The 17,465-nt window shown below is 39.4% G+C and overlaps 1 protein-coding gene across 3 annotated transcripts in view; it reads left to right on the top strand.

The window, feature by feature from the left end:
• Positions 1-17,465, top strand: part of vps13b (vacuolar protein sorting 13 homolog B) — a 301,321-nt gene that overhangs the window by 15,754 nt on the left and 268,102 nt on the right. For 2 of the 3 annotated variants that reach the window (XM_086310380.1, XM_086310381.1), the window contains exons 4-6: positions 4,943-5,060; positions 15,807-15,974; positions 16,846-17,027. In XM_086310380.1, coding sequence (XP_086166506.1) covers positions 4,943-5,060; positions 15,807-15,974; positions 16,846-17,027 — 468 coding nt within the window. Of the gene's footprint in view, positions 1-3,409; positions 3,440-4,942; positions 5,061-15,806; positions 15,975-16,845; positions 17,028-17,465 lie in introns of all 3 variants that reach the window. The other variant, XM_086310379.1, reaches the window with a different exon arrangement.

Raw genomic sequence — 17,465 nt, 5'->3', positions numbered from 1 at the left:
GTGTTTTTTATGCACATATTTCTCTTTAAATATGCCTATGATGTCTGTGTATAAAATACGTAGCATAATTATAATATTAATACCCAACAGTTATTTGTGATGGAGACTGTGTGAAATTCTGTCCTCACTACTCCAGCTTCTGTAGTTCTCTTCTGTTTGAGGAGAAAATGAACCCTCTGTCTTTAATCATGGTAAAATAGCTTTCTTCATTTGTTACCGTTTCATTAAAAAGCCATTAGCAGCTAATTTTTAGCCGAGCTGATGGATGCGTTCGAAGCCAAGAGACGTTAAAGAAAAGGTAATCTGAGTCAACTGTGATGTTCTCTGTTCTTTTCAGCAAAAATTCCGGTGGGGTTGTCATCAATGGTTCAAACAGCTTAAGTGTAAAAGAAGTGGCTGCATACCATTTGACATTACTGGAACCATCCCAAACTGTGACATTATGTTTAAAACAGTGAGCCCCTTTTCATGTTTTTATTTCTCTCTGTGCCAGCTGGAAACCATTCTTATGAGAACCAGGGTCAACACTGTTAAAACAAGCTTCAGACTAGCTAATTATAGATGGGATGAGAAGCTCTAGAAGAAGTGGAAGGATGGAGACAATGTCAGATATAGGTAAAGAAGATGAAACATGAACAAAAGTGAAATGAATACTGTGATAGCAAAGAAGGCCTTTGATGAGGCAAGATGGTGAGAGAGGGGGGAGATGAGACCTAGGAGCACTAAAAAAACAGAAGCACATTTTTAGGACAAAAGAGTATGTGTATCTCTTTAGTAGTGTTTTTTTTTTTCACTATTGTTCTGGAAAAACAGCCTGGAATGTCCCACATTCTCATTATATCCTTTGAGTATCATATGATTCACTGGTTACTTGGAGGTGTGAATGCTAGGCCTTAACATGTCGGGCAGAGGTTCTGTGTGTGTCTGTGTTTATATGAGTACGTGAGTGATTTACAGGAGAAGGGGTTCTGTGTGAGATAAGGAGCCTATTGGGTTTCCTTCATTTATTTTCTCACTCTGTAGGCGTTCGCCCTCCCCTGCCGTGCCTCCAGTATCCAGGCCTGCTGCTTTGATGTCAGCATGAGTTCACCAGCAACCTGCAGAGGAAAAACAACAAAAACAGAGTGTGTTTATCTAGCAATGGTCTGCATGCTCCCATTAATGTGCTGAAACTGTGTGAAATTGACCAGTTTTAAAAATGTTTTGGTTTCAAAGATCAGGCGGTTGCAGAGAAGCGAGGTAGTCGGCTGCTGGTCCTTGCCAATTTTTTTTTTTTCCTTGTGTTAAACTGAAATTGGAAAATACTTAGCAATTTCTGAAAAGAAAAAATATAGTGCTTGTTTTTTTTGTCTAATATTTATTAAGAATGGGCAACAAAAACTCTGGTAATTTGCCTACTTTTCAGCCAGTCCAGGTCAGAGGAAGCCTCAAATCACAAGAAACTGTAGCAAGGGTGTTATTCTGCTCCCGCAAATACTTTATAAGTAGGTATTTGCGGGAGTATAATGAGTATTTTAAGACATATTTGTATTTTTTGAAGCTTTACTAGTTTACATATATGTCATTGTCACTAGCAGATATGATGTTACTGGTTTCTAGTGTCTGTGAGTTATAGCCAGATTATTTGTACAAGGAACTTGTGAGTTTCTTATCTACAGAGGTGCTGTTCCTAATAGCTGGAGGTGGTGGTGGTATTCAGCTAATGCGCTGAGCAGCTCATATGGGTTGACCCTCCAGACAGACTCAGCACACCGCCTCCTGCTCCCTGACTGAGTCAGACGATTACAGGAGGACAGGGGTCACGTCTGGCCTTCCTGTGCCCTAACCCTCTATGGGTGCCCACTTACCCTCTGAGTAGGGGGTCCCCCTCACCTGTCAGTCACACCACCAGCTTCATGTTTCTGTCCCTTTGTTCTGGTCTCATTATCATCAAGTCTCTTTCACTCTAGACGTCCCTCAGCTTTTCTTGGTTTTGCTGTCTCTCTTTTTTTTCCACTGTTTTTTCTCTCGCTTATCAATTGGTTTCATGTCTCTCTTTTCCTTTTTAACTACCATCATATTTGGTTAACAGCTGAGGTGACATGCCTGCAGGGGAAGCAGCCCTACTTTTTCCGGTCCTCGTGTCTATCTTTCCTTCTCCTTTTCTACATCCTTCTTAGGCTCCCTGCCTGTGCTGTGCCCTGCTGTGGAATTGGAGAGATCGATTTACTTGGCAGCAGCTGAGGGCAGGCTTCATTTGTCCCAGGGCTTCCTTCTGAAAAGGCATTTTTCACCTCTGGAGAATTGCTCACTGCCCATGGTGACATTGAGCGCTTAATTGCGCTACTTCCAAATTTGGCAGTCTTGTTCTTCATAGTGGCAGTTCAAATTGTTGAACTCGATGTACTCTTGGCTTGCTGGGCTATGCATTCCTTTAGGTATAGATATGAGACTAAAGGGGGAAGGAGACTGTTTCTTACTCTAATGTGCTCAAGCAGGGTATTGTGATGTAAACTAAGAATTGGAGTGTGTATCTTAAACCTTCTTAATCAAATAACAATCCCTTTTCTATTGTAGCATGTTTAAATATTATAGGTGCAACTTTTCAAAGTGATGACAAATCTACAAAAGAAATGAGTAATGACCAGCAAATTTACACCTTATTATTCACAGATCTTTATTCGTTGTAACCTTGATGAAGTATTTATTATTTCTCCCTCTCTGTTTACCAATTCCCACCACTCTCTGATGAGGAAAAAACTGATTGCACAGTGGAGCTCTATTGGATAGGGCCTTAGTGAAGTAACATGTAAATATTTCTACCAGAGCCTCTCTCATCTCTTTTGAGCATTGAGTGTTTACTGCACTGGGGGATACTTCTGTCAGTGTGTCTGCAACTCAGATAATGCAAAGTATGTTTAAAACCAAATCATCATTACTCAACTACAACGAAAGGGTTCACTGTCATTAAATAGTGTTAGAACCAGGGATTGTCTGTTACATATGTAAGCTGCATGAATGTATTAAAATTTGCAACACGCGACCTGCCTGCAAAGGCTGTCTGTCAGTTTAAACTGGATCGGTTCAGTATTTATAAATAAAGTGTGTGTGTGGAGTAGCCAAATATATTTGGTTTTGACACCTTCAGTGCTTACATGTGTCAGGATAAGGGGTGACTCCTGAGACGCTTTAATGCTAAACACATGTGATCTCCCTTTTCTTGTCCAAATTATCTGACTAACCTACCACCCAGGCTGATTGTGCAAAGGTTACAGTGCTGCAGTAACCTCTAATCAACGCCACACTGAGTTTTAACTCAGTAATCTCTCCACCTTTTCACTAACTTCTCAGTTTTGCCTCTAATATATTGTTTCTTTGACACTGTATCTAATTTTTTTTCCCCATTTCTTCATCCCATCCACTGCTGCAGGCTTATGTCTACCATGAGTTTGAATATGAGGTATTTGCTATTATACATAGTAGCTGTTAGGAGTTCAACATTAGCTGCTGTAGTCATAGCATTTTTGTGCTCTGATAAGTTTTTCCCCCCTATTCTCCAAATTGATCATTTATGGTTAAATTCGTCTTTACAACAGGGCTCGATATATTCCAAGATGCACACACGTTTATCATGTGGATACAGTGACAGATCTGACAGATTTCCACCCATAGAATCTTATTATTATTTCCAATCTTAAACTGTGACTTAGCAAATCCCTCAATCCCTTAAAAAGTCACATTTATTAAATTTACAAACTCAACCTTATTGTTGCCCCTTCAGTAGCTTTAATAAAATGTGCTGTTTTTAAGCAAAAAAAGAAATAAAAATAAGCCAAGCAATATTAGTATTGCTAGTGGTGCATTATTTATGCACCACTAGCAACTAGCTTGCTATGGACCAAAACAAATCCTGTTTTCCTTGCTTTTTGACTTTGCTGTTGGAACACAAACAACAGTGACGTCACTCCCAGCTCTGACATCTGACTTCTGAGGCAGATGGAATGCAGCATAAGTCCTTGGCTGTCAGTAGTCTAAAACCACTATTTCTGACCCCTCCACTGTTGGTCCTCATGTCTCTGCTGTTTTATTTGTACAGAACACCCACAAGCCCGAGGCTCTCTACGAGCTACAACAATAAATAAGCTCCTTAGCTTGAATCTTGGGTCATTCTGTTTATCACCAAGCTCATCTCTAAATGGGGGGGTGATCATTTCATTTTCCTATATACACATTAATACATACATACACACATTTTGCACTTATGTTCCTGGGCTTGACAGGCCACCGGTGTCTCCAGTGTGGATGACATGTGCTGTCATGGACTAGAGACCTTCATCTTTCTCATTCAAGGACCAGAGTTTATTTGTAGAGGCCACAGGGATGGTTGTTAAATGGTGGGAGGAAGGTTATTCAGAAGGCTATTCAGAAGGTTTAGTGTAAGAAATAGTGGTGCATGGTAAACTTTCTTCTTATCACTGCCACCGCCAGTGATGCAGGAGAGCAGATTCTCAGTTTATATTTCATTTCATTACTCTCAGTAACCAGATACACTGTAATATAAATTGTCCTTGGAAGTTAGCACAGTCAAAGGCCGCAAAGATCCTCTTTTCCACTGTCTGATAACAAAATTTATGTTGCTTGGACCTAAGTGGACCCTGGTGTAGTCGTGGACAAAGGCATTATAATTGTAACTTAAGCCATTATATATAAACAAATATATTCAATATTGTTACTCTAATTTCAATCTAAGAAACATGTTTTATGCATGAAAATTCACATATTCCATATCTAATTTAAACAAGAACTAGTTTGCACAATCTAGGATCACAACTACTATATGTTATATTATTACTTTACTTTAATGTGGTTATAACTGATAACTTATAACTACAGAGCTCTTGTAGAGGCCCTTTTGTCCAGCTTCTGTCATCACAGGCATTGTTGTTTGTTTTTGTTTTATCAGGATGACCACGAAAGTGGCTCTAGTTCTACCAGTCGCAGTGTCTCAGACAGCTCCAAGGCTGTGGCCAAGCCCCGTCGCCTACAGCAAGCTGCCCCGAGTGACCCAGACCTGCCTCCAGGTAAGTGATGTAAACTGGCTCAGTGAGGCTGTTCTGATTCCCTCACCTACCTACTTGACATCAACATGTTCCTTAAAAGTGGACTGTCTTAACTACATCAGTTCATATGATCTGATATGGGACTGTCAAAGTGACCACCTCTGGTTAGCTATGACTTCCCTGCTCAACATGCAAACAAACACACAACTTCAGTATACAAAGACCAGAACTCTGCATTGGTCCAATTTTGCAAACCTCCATTCAACTGCAGTTGCAGTTTCAGACTACCGGATTAACCTGTTACCTAAATAGGACCAACTACAAAGTGTGCTTAAAATAAATTTTTGGTGACACACTATGTATGTGCAATATTATAGTTATTATTGTTTTGGATTTGAGTTTTTATTTTTATTTCGTTTTTCGTTTTTGTTTTTGATTCTGTTTAGTTTCAGTTCATTTCCAGAGTGGGATTCTCCTGTGAGTTTATTATTATTATCATTATTATTATTATTTTCAGTCTTACATTTATTAATTATTATCTTAATAAATATTGTTATTGGAGGGCACATGCTGAGGCAAGAACTAGGAAAATTAATTCAGGTATTGCAATAAAAGCAGATAACTTTTTGAATGTGTTGTAGACTTCCAAAGCTTCAAAAACGTGTCCACTACTGCCCCATCAAGGAAGATGTTGTTGTTATTTTGTTGTTGTTTTTTACCAAAATAACCAACACTAAGACTGAGGATATATCTATATATTTAGTTGTTGTTTTTTTAATTAGTTTTTCAAGTTCACAAAATTGCTTCAGTTAGTTTTATTTTATCCAAGGACCAGAGGTTTTTTTTTCAAAAGTAGTTAACTAATATTTTTTTCATATTTTATAACTTTACATACTTTAGTATGTATGTATGTATCATCTCCCGTTTACCATATAAGAGTTTTTATTTTGGGATGAGCCACGTAGCGCTGTTTTTCACAAGTGTAAATCACCCAGAGTGAGCACGGGGAATGTGCCTGTTATAAATCATACGGTGATGGCTCTTATCAACAAAGTTCCTTGACCACATGCCTCCCACAGGGCCACGGATTCCATGCCTACCTTACTGCAGCACTCTAGTGCACCTCACAAAGAGCGGTTTTGTTTGAGAGTGGCTGAATAATAGAATTTTTAAAAAAAAATTTATACAGACCTTTCACACCAGAACTTGTGAACACCAGGGCCCTAGTGTGACTGAATGCATTTTTTACCCTAATCTTTTATGTTGGCAGTTTTATTTTTAAAATGTATGGATGCAGTTATTTCAAATACCTCTGAACATATATACTTATGTAAGAAAATTTTCAAGTAGGTGTGCGACAACCTTTCAACCTTTAAGATCTATGAAAAATAATCTGTTTAGAGAGCACAAATGAAGGTAAAAACATAATCCAAGAGGCAGGGGTCATGAGCTGAGTTAGGTCAGCTTGAAAAAAAGCTTCACTTCCAAACCCTGGTGTGGTTGAATGTATGAACTTACACTCCTGGCTTGTTGTATCCTGGGAGGATCCATTTCCAGGCTTTACATTATGAGATAATATCTCTCCCCAGCTGTTAAAGCACGGTTCCTCACACCCAGGCATCTCCCTTTAGGGCTGCTTCCAACAGATCTCCCAGTAGAGTGTGTGTGTGTGTGTGCGCGCGCGCGCCATGATTTTAGTGTGTTCTTCTGTGTGCACACCCTTAACTTTTCTACTAGCGGACCTTATTTCAGCCCATTACAGACTGCAGAGACAACTTTGGGGTCAGAGGTTGCTGCACCTCGGTAATGGCAAGGAAGCAAATGAATGCCGTAATCCCAACCTACCTAATTAAAAGCTTGAGGTTAAAAGGTAGATGAGGTAAAACTAACCTGCTATGACTCAGACAGAGGATGTTTTCCCAAGAATAAGATACAAACCAAACCTGACAGGAGGCTTTAATGTAGTTGAAGTATGGTGTTCTTTTTTTTCAGAGATGGGATGCTTAACATTAGTGCCTCCACAATCTGTTAAAGTGCTGAAATGTCTTTCAGAAAAAGATCATGTCACTACTATATTACAGTTCCTTTGAGTTACAGAAATTCCTTCAAAAGCCATGGTATGCATGTGCTTTTTTAATGTCATTTTATGTTTCTTTAAGTTATTGTAAGGGTAGTCGGCATTAATGATGCTAAAACATAGCTGGGAAGTGCAGCTTTGATGCAAAGACCATTCAGACTTTCAAATCTTGTGACAGAGATGACTCTGTCTCCATGTAAAAACCTAACATAAGTCATAAATAATACATTATCTTTGTAGAATGTGAACTGTTGTATGTACCGTATTGTAAGAAGATGTAATATATCAACAAGTAAAATGGATGCACAGTTGATACATCTCCATATGGATATGCTCTTCAGTGCTAGTACTGGCCAATATACTACCTCACGTGTCAAACTCAAGGCCCGTGGGCCAAATGTGGCCACATCATTTTATCTGTTTTTTGTTTTTTTTATATAACTACAAAACAAAAACATCCACAACAACAAAAAAAGGATAGCAGCTTTTTCTCTAACATGTAGAAAAACGGTTACATATGTAACTTCTTTACACTGACAGACAGGGGAGTTTCACTGGTCCAGCCCACTTAAGTGGGCTGTATGTGGCCCGCAATATAAAATTAGTTTGACAACTCTGTACTGCATTAGGGCTGTTTGAAAAGCTGCACTGTGCTTTCTTTCCACACAACAGTGCATCTTAATCTTGCATTTGATGGTCTTTTAGTGTAAATGCATAACATATGTAATGTAAATACATTCTGTTCAGAATTGTGCACCATTTTTCACTGCATTTTAATTTTCTGTTATTTTTTATTTTAATTACTCAATGTTTTTTTTTTTTTTAAATTTGGATTTTGCAGCAATTTGTGACTATATGTCTGTGTAAAGCACTTTATAAATAAACTGTACTTACTTACCTTTACCTATTATGATACATTATTACATACTTTCAGTCGCCATCATGCCATAAGCCAGTTTACAGCTTCCACACTGATACTTGTATTCTAATCCTACTACAGCTATTATGTCATACATCACTATTTTTTAGAATTTTAAAAGACTGGTGATTAACATCCTTTTTGTACTTTCTTGCTAAATATTTTAAGCTATGTCCTTTGTCAGTGTAAAGTTGGTTGTGCAAATAATTTTGTGTCAGAGGCAGTGATAGACAGGTATAATTTTAAGTAAATGGACGATACAAAAATGTGGCAATGGTTGTGTACTTGTTAGCCTTAAGGAAGATCTGTGTTAGATGTGAGACCCTCACAGCGCAAAGACCTGTTTAGATCTTTGTCAGTATCTGCGTTTAAAAACCACTTTGTTGCGTCTTATCCCTTTAACTCCCATCTCCTTCAAAACAACCAAAACTAAACATGGTGATACCAAAAGGCAGGCCCTTCACAATTATCCAGTTATTTAGCTCTGAGCTCTCACATGCTGAATGGATTTATCGTCCTCGTTCACTCTGTGGTGGAAAATAGTGATGTTAATTCATATGCCATGGGATTGGTAGCCACACAAAGACCAAAGACCAAGTGCTTCCACCTTGGGCGATTCTGTGAGTGATTATGTTTACTGCTGCTTGTGGGGGGACGAGTGGCCACCGTTTGTGAGAACCACATTTGCCTGTTCCAGGAGATTCCTGCTTTGGTTCTATTCACGCCGTTGAAAATGTGGTTTGTTTTATATGACTTCAAAGCGATTTAATAGTGGCAGTTCTCCCTTTGAATCTGTGCTAGCCATACTGAAACCTATGAATTTGGTGTATCAGAAGCTGCCCTCCAAATTTTCTGTTTCAAAGCGTGTAGTCCGCTTATAAGTCACAGCATGTTTTTGTGAGTGCAGTAGGATCTTCAGGATTTGTTTTTTTTTTTTTTGGTTTTTTTTTTACATTTTTTGATTGTGTGTCTAGTTGAAGGAAGCTAGTACACAACAAATATTCTTGACGTGCTTTCATGAGTACATAATTGAATTGTGTGCAGAGGGGATTATTGAGAATGAATAGTTATATCTATATATCTTCTGTTCCCTTAAGGAGAGGAACGAGGCTCAACACATAAGTATGGGAAATCACGCCCTCGCGTTTTTCTTTATTTTAATGACTATTTACATTGTAGATTTTTACTGAAGGAATCAAAACTATGAATGAACACATACAGAATTATGTGTAGTTATTGGTAGTATGTAGTTTCATGAGGTAGTCACCTGAAATGGTTTTCCAACAGTCTTGAAGGAGTTCCCAGAGATGCTGAGCACTTGTTGGCCCTTTTGCCTTCACTCTGCGGTCCAAGTCATCACAAACTATCTATTGATTATACTATTGATTGGGCTTAGGTCAGGTGGCTGTGGAGGCGCAGAACTCCATCACTCAATCACTGGAGAAGGTTTGGCAGCTTCGGCAAAGGTGTCTCTGATGCGCCTTTGCAAAGGCGCACCAGTGACAACCTGAACAGCAGCACCAGGTATTCGTAGACTATGCCCTCGAATGCATACCTGTGGTTCGGGTGTATAGCCACATGATTGTTGCAAACCAATCATCTGTATGCTCGAGTGGGATGGCCTTCGTTGTCCTCCAGGAGGTTTGATCACTGGTGCATCTTTATTTACAAGGCCCTGCTTGGACAAATGCCCACCTACATTTGCGATCTGCTCACACGGAGGAGTACTGTTTCTTATAGCCTGCGTTCAAGCGATCTTCTTCTGCTCAATGTTCCATTTGCCAGAACTGAACTGGGAAAGAGGGCTTTTACTTATGCTGCCCCTTTTACATGGAACATGATGCAAAAAGACTGGAAGATAGCAGATCTTATTTCATTAAATGCTTTTAAGTCCAAATTGAGAGAGTCAGAGAAAAATGTTTTTTAAAATGTAATTGTTACTTATAACATGTATGTAACTTTGTAATTTTAACATGTTGTCGCCTCTTGGCCAGGACTCCCTTGAAAAAGAGGTTTTTAATCTCAATGGGACTTTTCCTGGTAAAATAAAGGTTAATAATAATAAATAATCTGGGCCAGCTGCATTCAAAAGTTGTCTGAATGTTAGCGTCTTGAACTTGTTCATTCATAAATATTTGTTCATGACTCGGAGGTCAAGAATGGGATGAATAGTGTACTTATTTCCTCTCTGAGTATCACTGCTGGCTCCTTGCAAACAGTGGGTTTATAATTCTGAGGCGGTTGATCCGGAACTGCAACTGGTAACTATGTGGTGAACAACCTGAAGTATGTGGAAGATGATATTGTGCTGTTAGTCAACATCACCTCAGTAGAGTGTACACCAGGGGTGGGCAATCTCAGTCCACGAGGGCCGGTATCCCTGCAGGTTTTAGATCTTTTAGATCTAGATCACCTTGGGTCAACACACCTGAATCACATGATTAGTTCGTTACCAGGCCTCTGGAGAACTAAAGGACATGTTGAGGAGCTAATTTAGCCATTTAAATCAGCTGTGTTGGTTCGAGGACACATCTAAAACCTGCAGGGACACCGGCCCACGTGGACTGAGATTGCCCACCTCTGGTGTACACAGTGGATGATAGCAACGGTTCGCACCACCCACGGATAGGGCGCTTAAGTGTGTCACTGAGGGAGGTGAGCAGCTTCCTGGGCATCGGGTCCTGCTGGGGGCCCAAAGGTGGACCTTTGCTCCAAGCCAACTGACTTAGAACTTGAACGGGAGGCTGCGCTCTCGCTGGAGGCTCACCCACCGCAACAGTGTGTTCTGCTTTCTTGTTGGTGCTTTGGCTTCCCAGGGTCCCACACACTGGGCTCTCCTGCTCATCCTCCAACAAACCATGAATGTCCAGGCCGATGTCCAGCACATCATTGTCTTCCTGCGGAGTGCTGGGCTGAAGCCGGTCAGTGCTCCTGCATAGTTCTGGCTTGTCTTCGGTTAACCCATCAATATATTCTATGGGGTCAGCCCAGATAATTGCGGGGACATCAACAGGATACTCCTCGTCTTTGCACTTGGAGAGGAGAGGGTCATGCCATGCGAGGACAGTTGTGAACAGAAGATTTCTGCTTTTCTTGTTTCAGTTTTGTGTCCGTTCCAAAATGCAAAGTAAAACACTACACAGGAAGACTCAAATTTAGCAGCGTGGGCAGTCTACACAACAACTGCATGGTGGAGGCTAACTCCAACAGGGGCAGTTAAGCTAACTTCAAGCTAGCAGACAATCGAGCTAACTAGCAGCAGCAAGTTAGTCCAGTTTAGCAAAGGTGTTCTTAGTTTTTATGCTCTTTACCTTTCTAAGGGATGACTGTGATAACAGGGGTAATGTGCGCAAGTAGGCCTGTGCATGTCATCACAGGTCATCCGCCTTAAAGGCTTGAATAGAGGTTTTAGCCAGGACACGTGGGGACGTGATATCCTGTACTTATGTGTTGTACCAAGTGAATTGACTGAAAGGAAACAATTTCTTCAGTTTTCACTGAGTGAAATTATATATCTAGCTGAATCACATTATATAGCGATCTTAGTGAGATCTTTTTTCATTTTCTTGTTGGAAACAACAATAAGAGACCTGATAAGAGTTTTCAGTCTACAGTTTTCAAACCAGTAAACAGCACTCATGTCATGAGCAAAACCAGAAGCAGAAAAAAAGGAAATGCACTAACTGTAGCTAAAAATAGCATTCTGTGATTTGATTTCATTAACAGTGATATAGAAACTAACCTGCATTTAATGCAAAGATTACAAATTGCAGCATCCTCTCATCATAAATATCAGCAAGAAAGAAAAAAAAATCCCATACTGGATTGCTGCGATACAGTTCACTAATTTACTAAGACCATCCCCTCACTCTTATTTTGAAAGTGTAGTTGCAGCTAACCAACTAGCCCAGCTGTCTCCACTGTCATTGACAGCAACTGGTGATAATAGTCCTTGTTCTGCTCCTGAGAGCCGCTGTGAGCTGGACAGCCAGTCTAACCAGAACCTGCAGTTTCAGACATAATTCATCTGACGTTCTATCTTGCACATCGAAGCAGCAACACAACAAGAACTAGCACTGCTAGCTGTTGAGAGTATTGGGACATTTACCCATAATGTAAATACAGAAGCTTTTGTAGTATTAGTGGAAACTGCTAACTAAGGAAACAAAATATCCCATACACACGAAGGCTGGTAATTTCTCCAGCTGAGCCGTTGTTCTGCGTTGGTGCCTTGCTGTACCATGCATGGTTGAGTTCCTTGAATCTCCCACTTTACTATAAGGGGCCCTAGAACTGAATAGTTAGCATAATTAGACGGCTTATATTGCTGCTTTAGTAAGAATCTAATCATATATTAATGTGTTTCCATAATACTGCTGGAAAGTTACCTCAGCGGAAGTGAGATCCTTTCACTGCTGTCTTTGCATTTTTTTACGTTACAAACTGAAAATCAATAGTGGCTTACTGTATTTTATTAAAGATGCTGCGTTCCACAACAGGAATTGTATTTATGCTTCTGGTTACATTGGCAATAGTGCTAATACCATTTTAAATAACACAGCAATACAACTTCACAGTATATTTAGTATCTTATGGACTTGTCTTTTTCTTTATGGCTAATAACTGTGGCAAAGCTGATAGTTGCTAATACTTTCCATATACAGGAAAATGGTGAGCATGTACAGTATAGTGTTTCTTTCCTGTATTGCACAGAAGAGACCACTTGGCCTGTTCTTAGATCACATAAAGGAGCTGGTTTTTCCAGCCATTTTATGGTTGAACAGTTTTAAGTGGGCTTCTTCCCTGTGGGCTGCAGCACAGGTGCTGCCTGTGTCAATTGTTTACAGAAGTTCAGAGCAGTGCAATGGCTCACAGGGAGATGGATTGGGGCCTTGGACTTGTTATAGGCAAGAAGAGGTATAACAAGTGTACAAGCATGCGAGAGAGAAAGAAAGGACACCCTGACATGTGTAAATTAGATCCAGAGAGGTAAATAGCAGGGGGTAAAGTGCTGGTTTTACTGCCCAGGCTGCAGGTGCAACATCGGCTTTCTGACTGACCCCAGAAACACACACACACACACACACACACACACACACACACACACACACACACACACACACACACACACACACATTCATGCATGTAAGGAAGTTGCCAGGCACACACTCAGCTCCACTCAAGACAAGCACATGCATGCATGCAAGGCCACGCACAAGTGTCATGAACACACATTAAGTATGAGTTGAGTTCATATTATGTCATCCTCTCTTCCTGCTGCTGTGTTTGGTCAGGCAGCAAACTCATGAGAATTTTGTCAATTGGATTATGCTAATACATAGTCGGGCCTGTGCACAAGTGGCAGAACAGTTAACCAATTCATATAAATATTTTCATCAACAGCACCATTTTCTTCTACTTAATTATTGGTTCTGTTATGCCCTGGGCCAGGCATGTAGATACAGGAAGAAAAACATTTGGTTTGGAAAATAAGGGAAAAGCATTAAAGCTTTATATATTTTAACTTGTAGTGACTGTGTTTAACAGTACTTGGGAGGAATGAATAATGCCATTGGTCCTGTGGTTAGGAGGATTTATTGCTGTATATTTTCATATTTTATGGTCGAAACTCCCCTGTCTGTAATATTTTAAGTTATTTCTTACTTTGTTGAGTAATGACCTTACCATGTATGTTTTTCCTGCAAAGCTTCTGTTTCTGGGCGTTACTGTGGCCATTAGGAGGTACTGGTAACACTGCAGGATGGCTCCCTCAGCTCTGTTGAAACCCAATCTGTCATGCTGCTTTTTCTCTTGTGCTTGCTCTAGGCTACTACATCCACCCACTTCCTCAACAGAAGGACTGTCACCCTCACCTCCCTCAGCCTTTAAAAAAGTTGAATTCTGTAATTTCTAGTTTTATGTATAATTGAGAATCCTTTCTCTTCATATCCTCAAAATGTGAAAGTCACACTCTCAAATGTTTTAAATTAATTAATGCATTACATTTCTAAAAGTTATGACCCAAGTTTTTCCAGTGTAAATTCACAGTGTACTAAATAGTTATTATGCAGGTCGCTCATTGGTTCTTTTTTTTGCTCTTTTTATTACTGGCAGATTTTGTCATGAGACATATTAATAAATACACTGCAGCCCTGATCTTTTCTTGGTAATACCTATTCTGCAAATGTCAGAATTAGTTGGACTGGACATTAAACAGTCATTATGCTACCAGCTCTCTGCTACAGAGTCTCTGTAATGTCTGATTGAACCCATGTGAGAAAACTGCAGGTAATTGTTTGGAGAATTCACATCAAGAAAGTGGGAATATGCAAGTCCTGCCCAGGTGCCACCCCTCACCAAGCAACCCATTTCCATTAGTGTCCTTTTACTTGTGAAAAGGGGAAAAGTTGGAAAAATGCCCAGCCCTGATTATCCTGACCTTTGAGGAGTTCATAAGTTCCTAAATAAATTTTTTTTTTCCCTTCATATTATGGGATTCCTATGACAGGGATTTATTGTGCTTTTAATTGCACTATTCTGTGTATGTACAAAGACCCATATTTTTATGTATGAGTGTGTGTGAGTACTTATTCAGTGAAAGTTGCTTGTGTTTAAGTGGACACAAAGGTGCCTCAGTAGTTTAATGAGCTTGGAAGGGATATAGTTATTGCAATATGTGCATAATTTGGAGTTAAACAGGATTTTACATCTGAGAGAAAGTAGAGCCCTTCTTAATACACTGCGATTTAAAGAGCTGCAAATTTTGTTGAGGTTGATTTTTTTCTTCTTCTTTCCTTTTTTGGATAGAAGAATAACATGCCAGAATGATCTCTTATTTACAAGTCCATAAATAAACAAATAAATAAATTTTTATTTATATAGCACCTTTCAAGACAGAATCACAAAGTGCTGCACATAAGATCACAAGTCATAAAAAGATTTAAAAAGAGAAAATAAAACAGGCATAAAATTAACCAAAAGCAGTTTTAAAAAGGTAAGTTTTGAGTTGTTTTTTAAAAACAGCTACTGAGTCCACAGTTCTTAATGCTTGGGGGAGAGAGTTCCACAGTCTAGGGGCCACAGTGGCAAAAGCTCTATCACCCTTAGTCCTCCTCTTAGTGTTTTTTATAGCAAGTAAGCCCTGATCAGATGACCTCAAAGACCTGCTAGGGACATAGGGCTGTAGCAGATCAAAGTTGTAGGCAGGTACCAGTCCGTGCACAGCTCTGTAGGTCAAGACCAGGATCTTAAAATCAACTCTAAATTTAACAGGAAGCCAGTGTAACTGAGATGATAATGGTGTCACATGTGAGTACTTGGAGGATTTTGTCAAAAGCCTAGCTGCAGCGTTTTGCACAACCTGCAGACGATCCAGAGAACCTTTGCTTAGACACATAGACAGCGAATTACAATAATCCAAGCGTGACGAAATAAAAGCATGTATAGCAATCTCAAGTTCAGAGCGAGATAAAATCGGGCTTAGCTTAGCCACATTTCTTAAATGATAAAAACAAGACCGAACCAGAGATTTTACATGCCCGTCCAAGGATGGCAGGGGTCAGTGGTACTGAGTCTACACTACACACTATGGAATGTAGCTCTAGTTTTTACTCTTTATTGTGTCTCAACACAAATGTAATCTTTCATATATCTAATATGTCCTTGTCCATGCGTTTTTGGGTCCTGGTAATTAGGTTTATTGTCTTTGTGTCTTTGTGTCCATATTTTATGGGTTAATATGATTCTTATGTTTTAACCTGTGTGTTTGTAGGCTATGTCCAAAGTCTGATCAGACGTGTGGTGAACAACGTGAACATTGTGGTGAATAACCTGATCCTTAAGTATGTGGAAGATGATATTGTGCTGTCAGTCAACATCACCTCAGCAGAGTGCTACACAGTGGATGATTTATGGGAAAGAGCCTTCATGGACATTACTGGTGAGCAATAGCCTCTTAAATTCCTTGGTAATTAGATTAACTAGTAAACATACTGAGATAGTAGCCCCTATAGTAAACATTTTAATAATTAGTTTTAAAAAAGGACAAACAAATGTAAAGATGTCTCATTTTTAAAGCCAATACTTGAGAGAAGGATATAGTATGCAGATTGAGATATAGTATGCACATGTATGTACAATATATTTAAATGTAGCTTGTTTCCTTCAGGCCTTGTGCTCATATGCATTTACTCTATATGTTGTCTATTATATTATTATTATTATTGCAAATAGCACTGCCTTAAAAGACCGACAACAATGTTCAAATTTCTGGCACAGCAGCAGAGGGAGAGCTTTTCCCTTAAAGTACATCATTTGTTGTTTGGGTTTAGCACAGGTGATGTTAACAGGAATAAGCCCTATGTAAAGAGTGCTAGAATTGTGTCTAGAAAAATAATGGCTGCTAATGTGAATCGTCCAACATCAACTCAAGTGTCAATGAAGTTTCTGGAAGCTGCTGGGAAGAGGAAGTGTTCTTCACATACTTCTTGAAAGCAACTAGTGAGTACTGTAATGGTTACTGGCACTGTTTAGACAGTGAAATAATTCTGGGAATAGATCCTGTTATCATTCTGCCAAGGGTAAGTGAATCAGTGTCAAGTGAGAACCTGATGATGTGTGGCCAACCAAGACACACACACACAAACAAACTTTCTGAGCTAGCTCTCTATTTTAACTAAATCACTGATAATGAGAATTTGTTGTCAGGAGCTGCTCTCTGTTAGTGTGTGCATAATTTAACTTGTTTGTTTTTAATGATACCTAATTTTGTTTTAATCCTTTTTTCTTCTCTTGCTTTTTTCTTTGTGCAGCTCCAGAGTTGGTCCTAAGGAAACTGATCAACTTTGCTGACTGCACCGTGTGTTTGGACAAACGGAATGCTAGCGGCAAAATTGAGTTTTACCAGGACCCGCTCTTGTACAAATGCTCCTTCAGAACACGCCTCCATTTTACATATGACAACATCAACTCTAAGATCCCATCTGTCATAAAGGTGAGCCAGCCTGTGATTTTAGGAATAACTCTATAACTGCCATCATCTTAGCAAAGCTCAAGGAAATGTTAGGGGTTAATATAATTTCTTATATTTGCTGTTGTCTGAAGATTCCATATGATGGAAAAACTTACATTTCTATTAACAGTTTACAGATATCAAAGATTAATGTGGCTGACTTTTGTTTGGGCAGCTGTTCTCACATCAATAGCAGGATAATGACTAATATCAGTGAATTGTTGTCAACCAGTGACTTTAAATATATGTGGAAGACAGCTGCTTGTTTTGGGAAGATTTTACTTCCTTCATGAAAATCTAAGGTACCACTAGAAATGATCTGAGACACGACTGAAGTAAAATCGGTGTTAGAATTTTAAGTCAAGTGCTGTTAGTACATACTTTTTGGGGGTACTAATCCATTTTGTATAACTGCGAACA

This window comes from Aulonocara sp. 'chitande type north' Nkhata Bay, linkage group LG11, assembly GCF_057382095.1.
Source record: "Aulonocara sp. 'chitande type north' Nkhata Bay isolate Kocher_YH1m ecotype deep benthic linkage group LG11, A_spYH_male_GT1.1, whole genome shotgun sequence".
NCBI lineage: Eukaryota > Metazoa > Chordata > Actinopteri > Cichliformes > Cichlidae > Aulonocara > Aulonocara sp. 'chitande type north' Nkhata Bay.
This window is presented reverse-complemented; position numbering and strand designations above follow the sequence as displayed.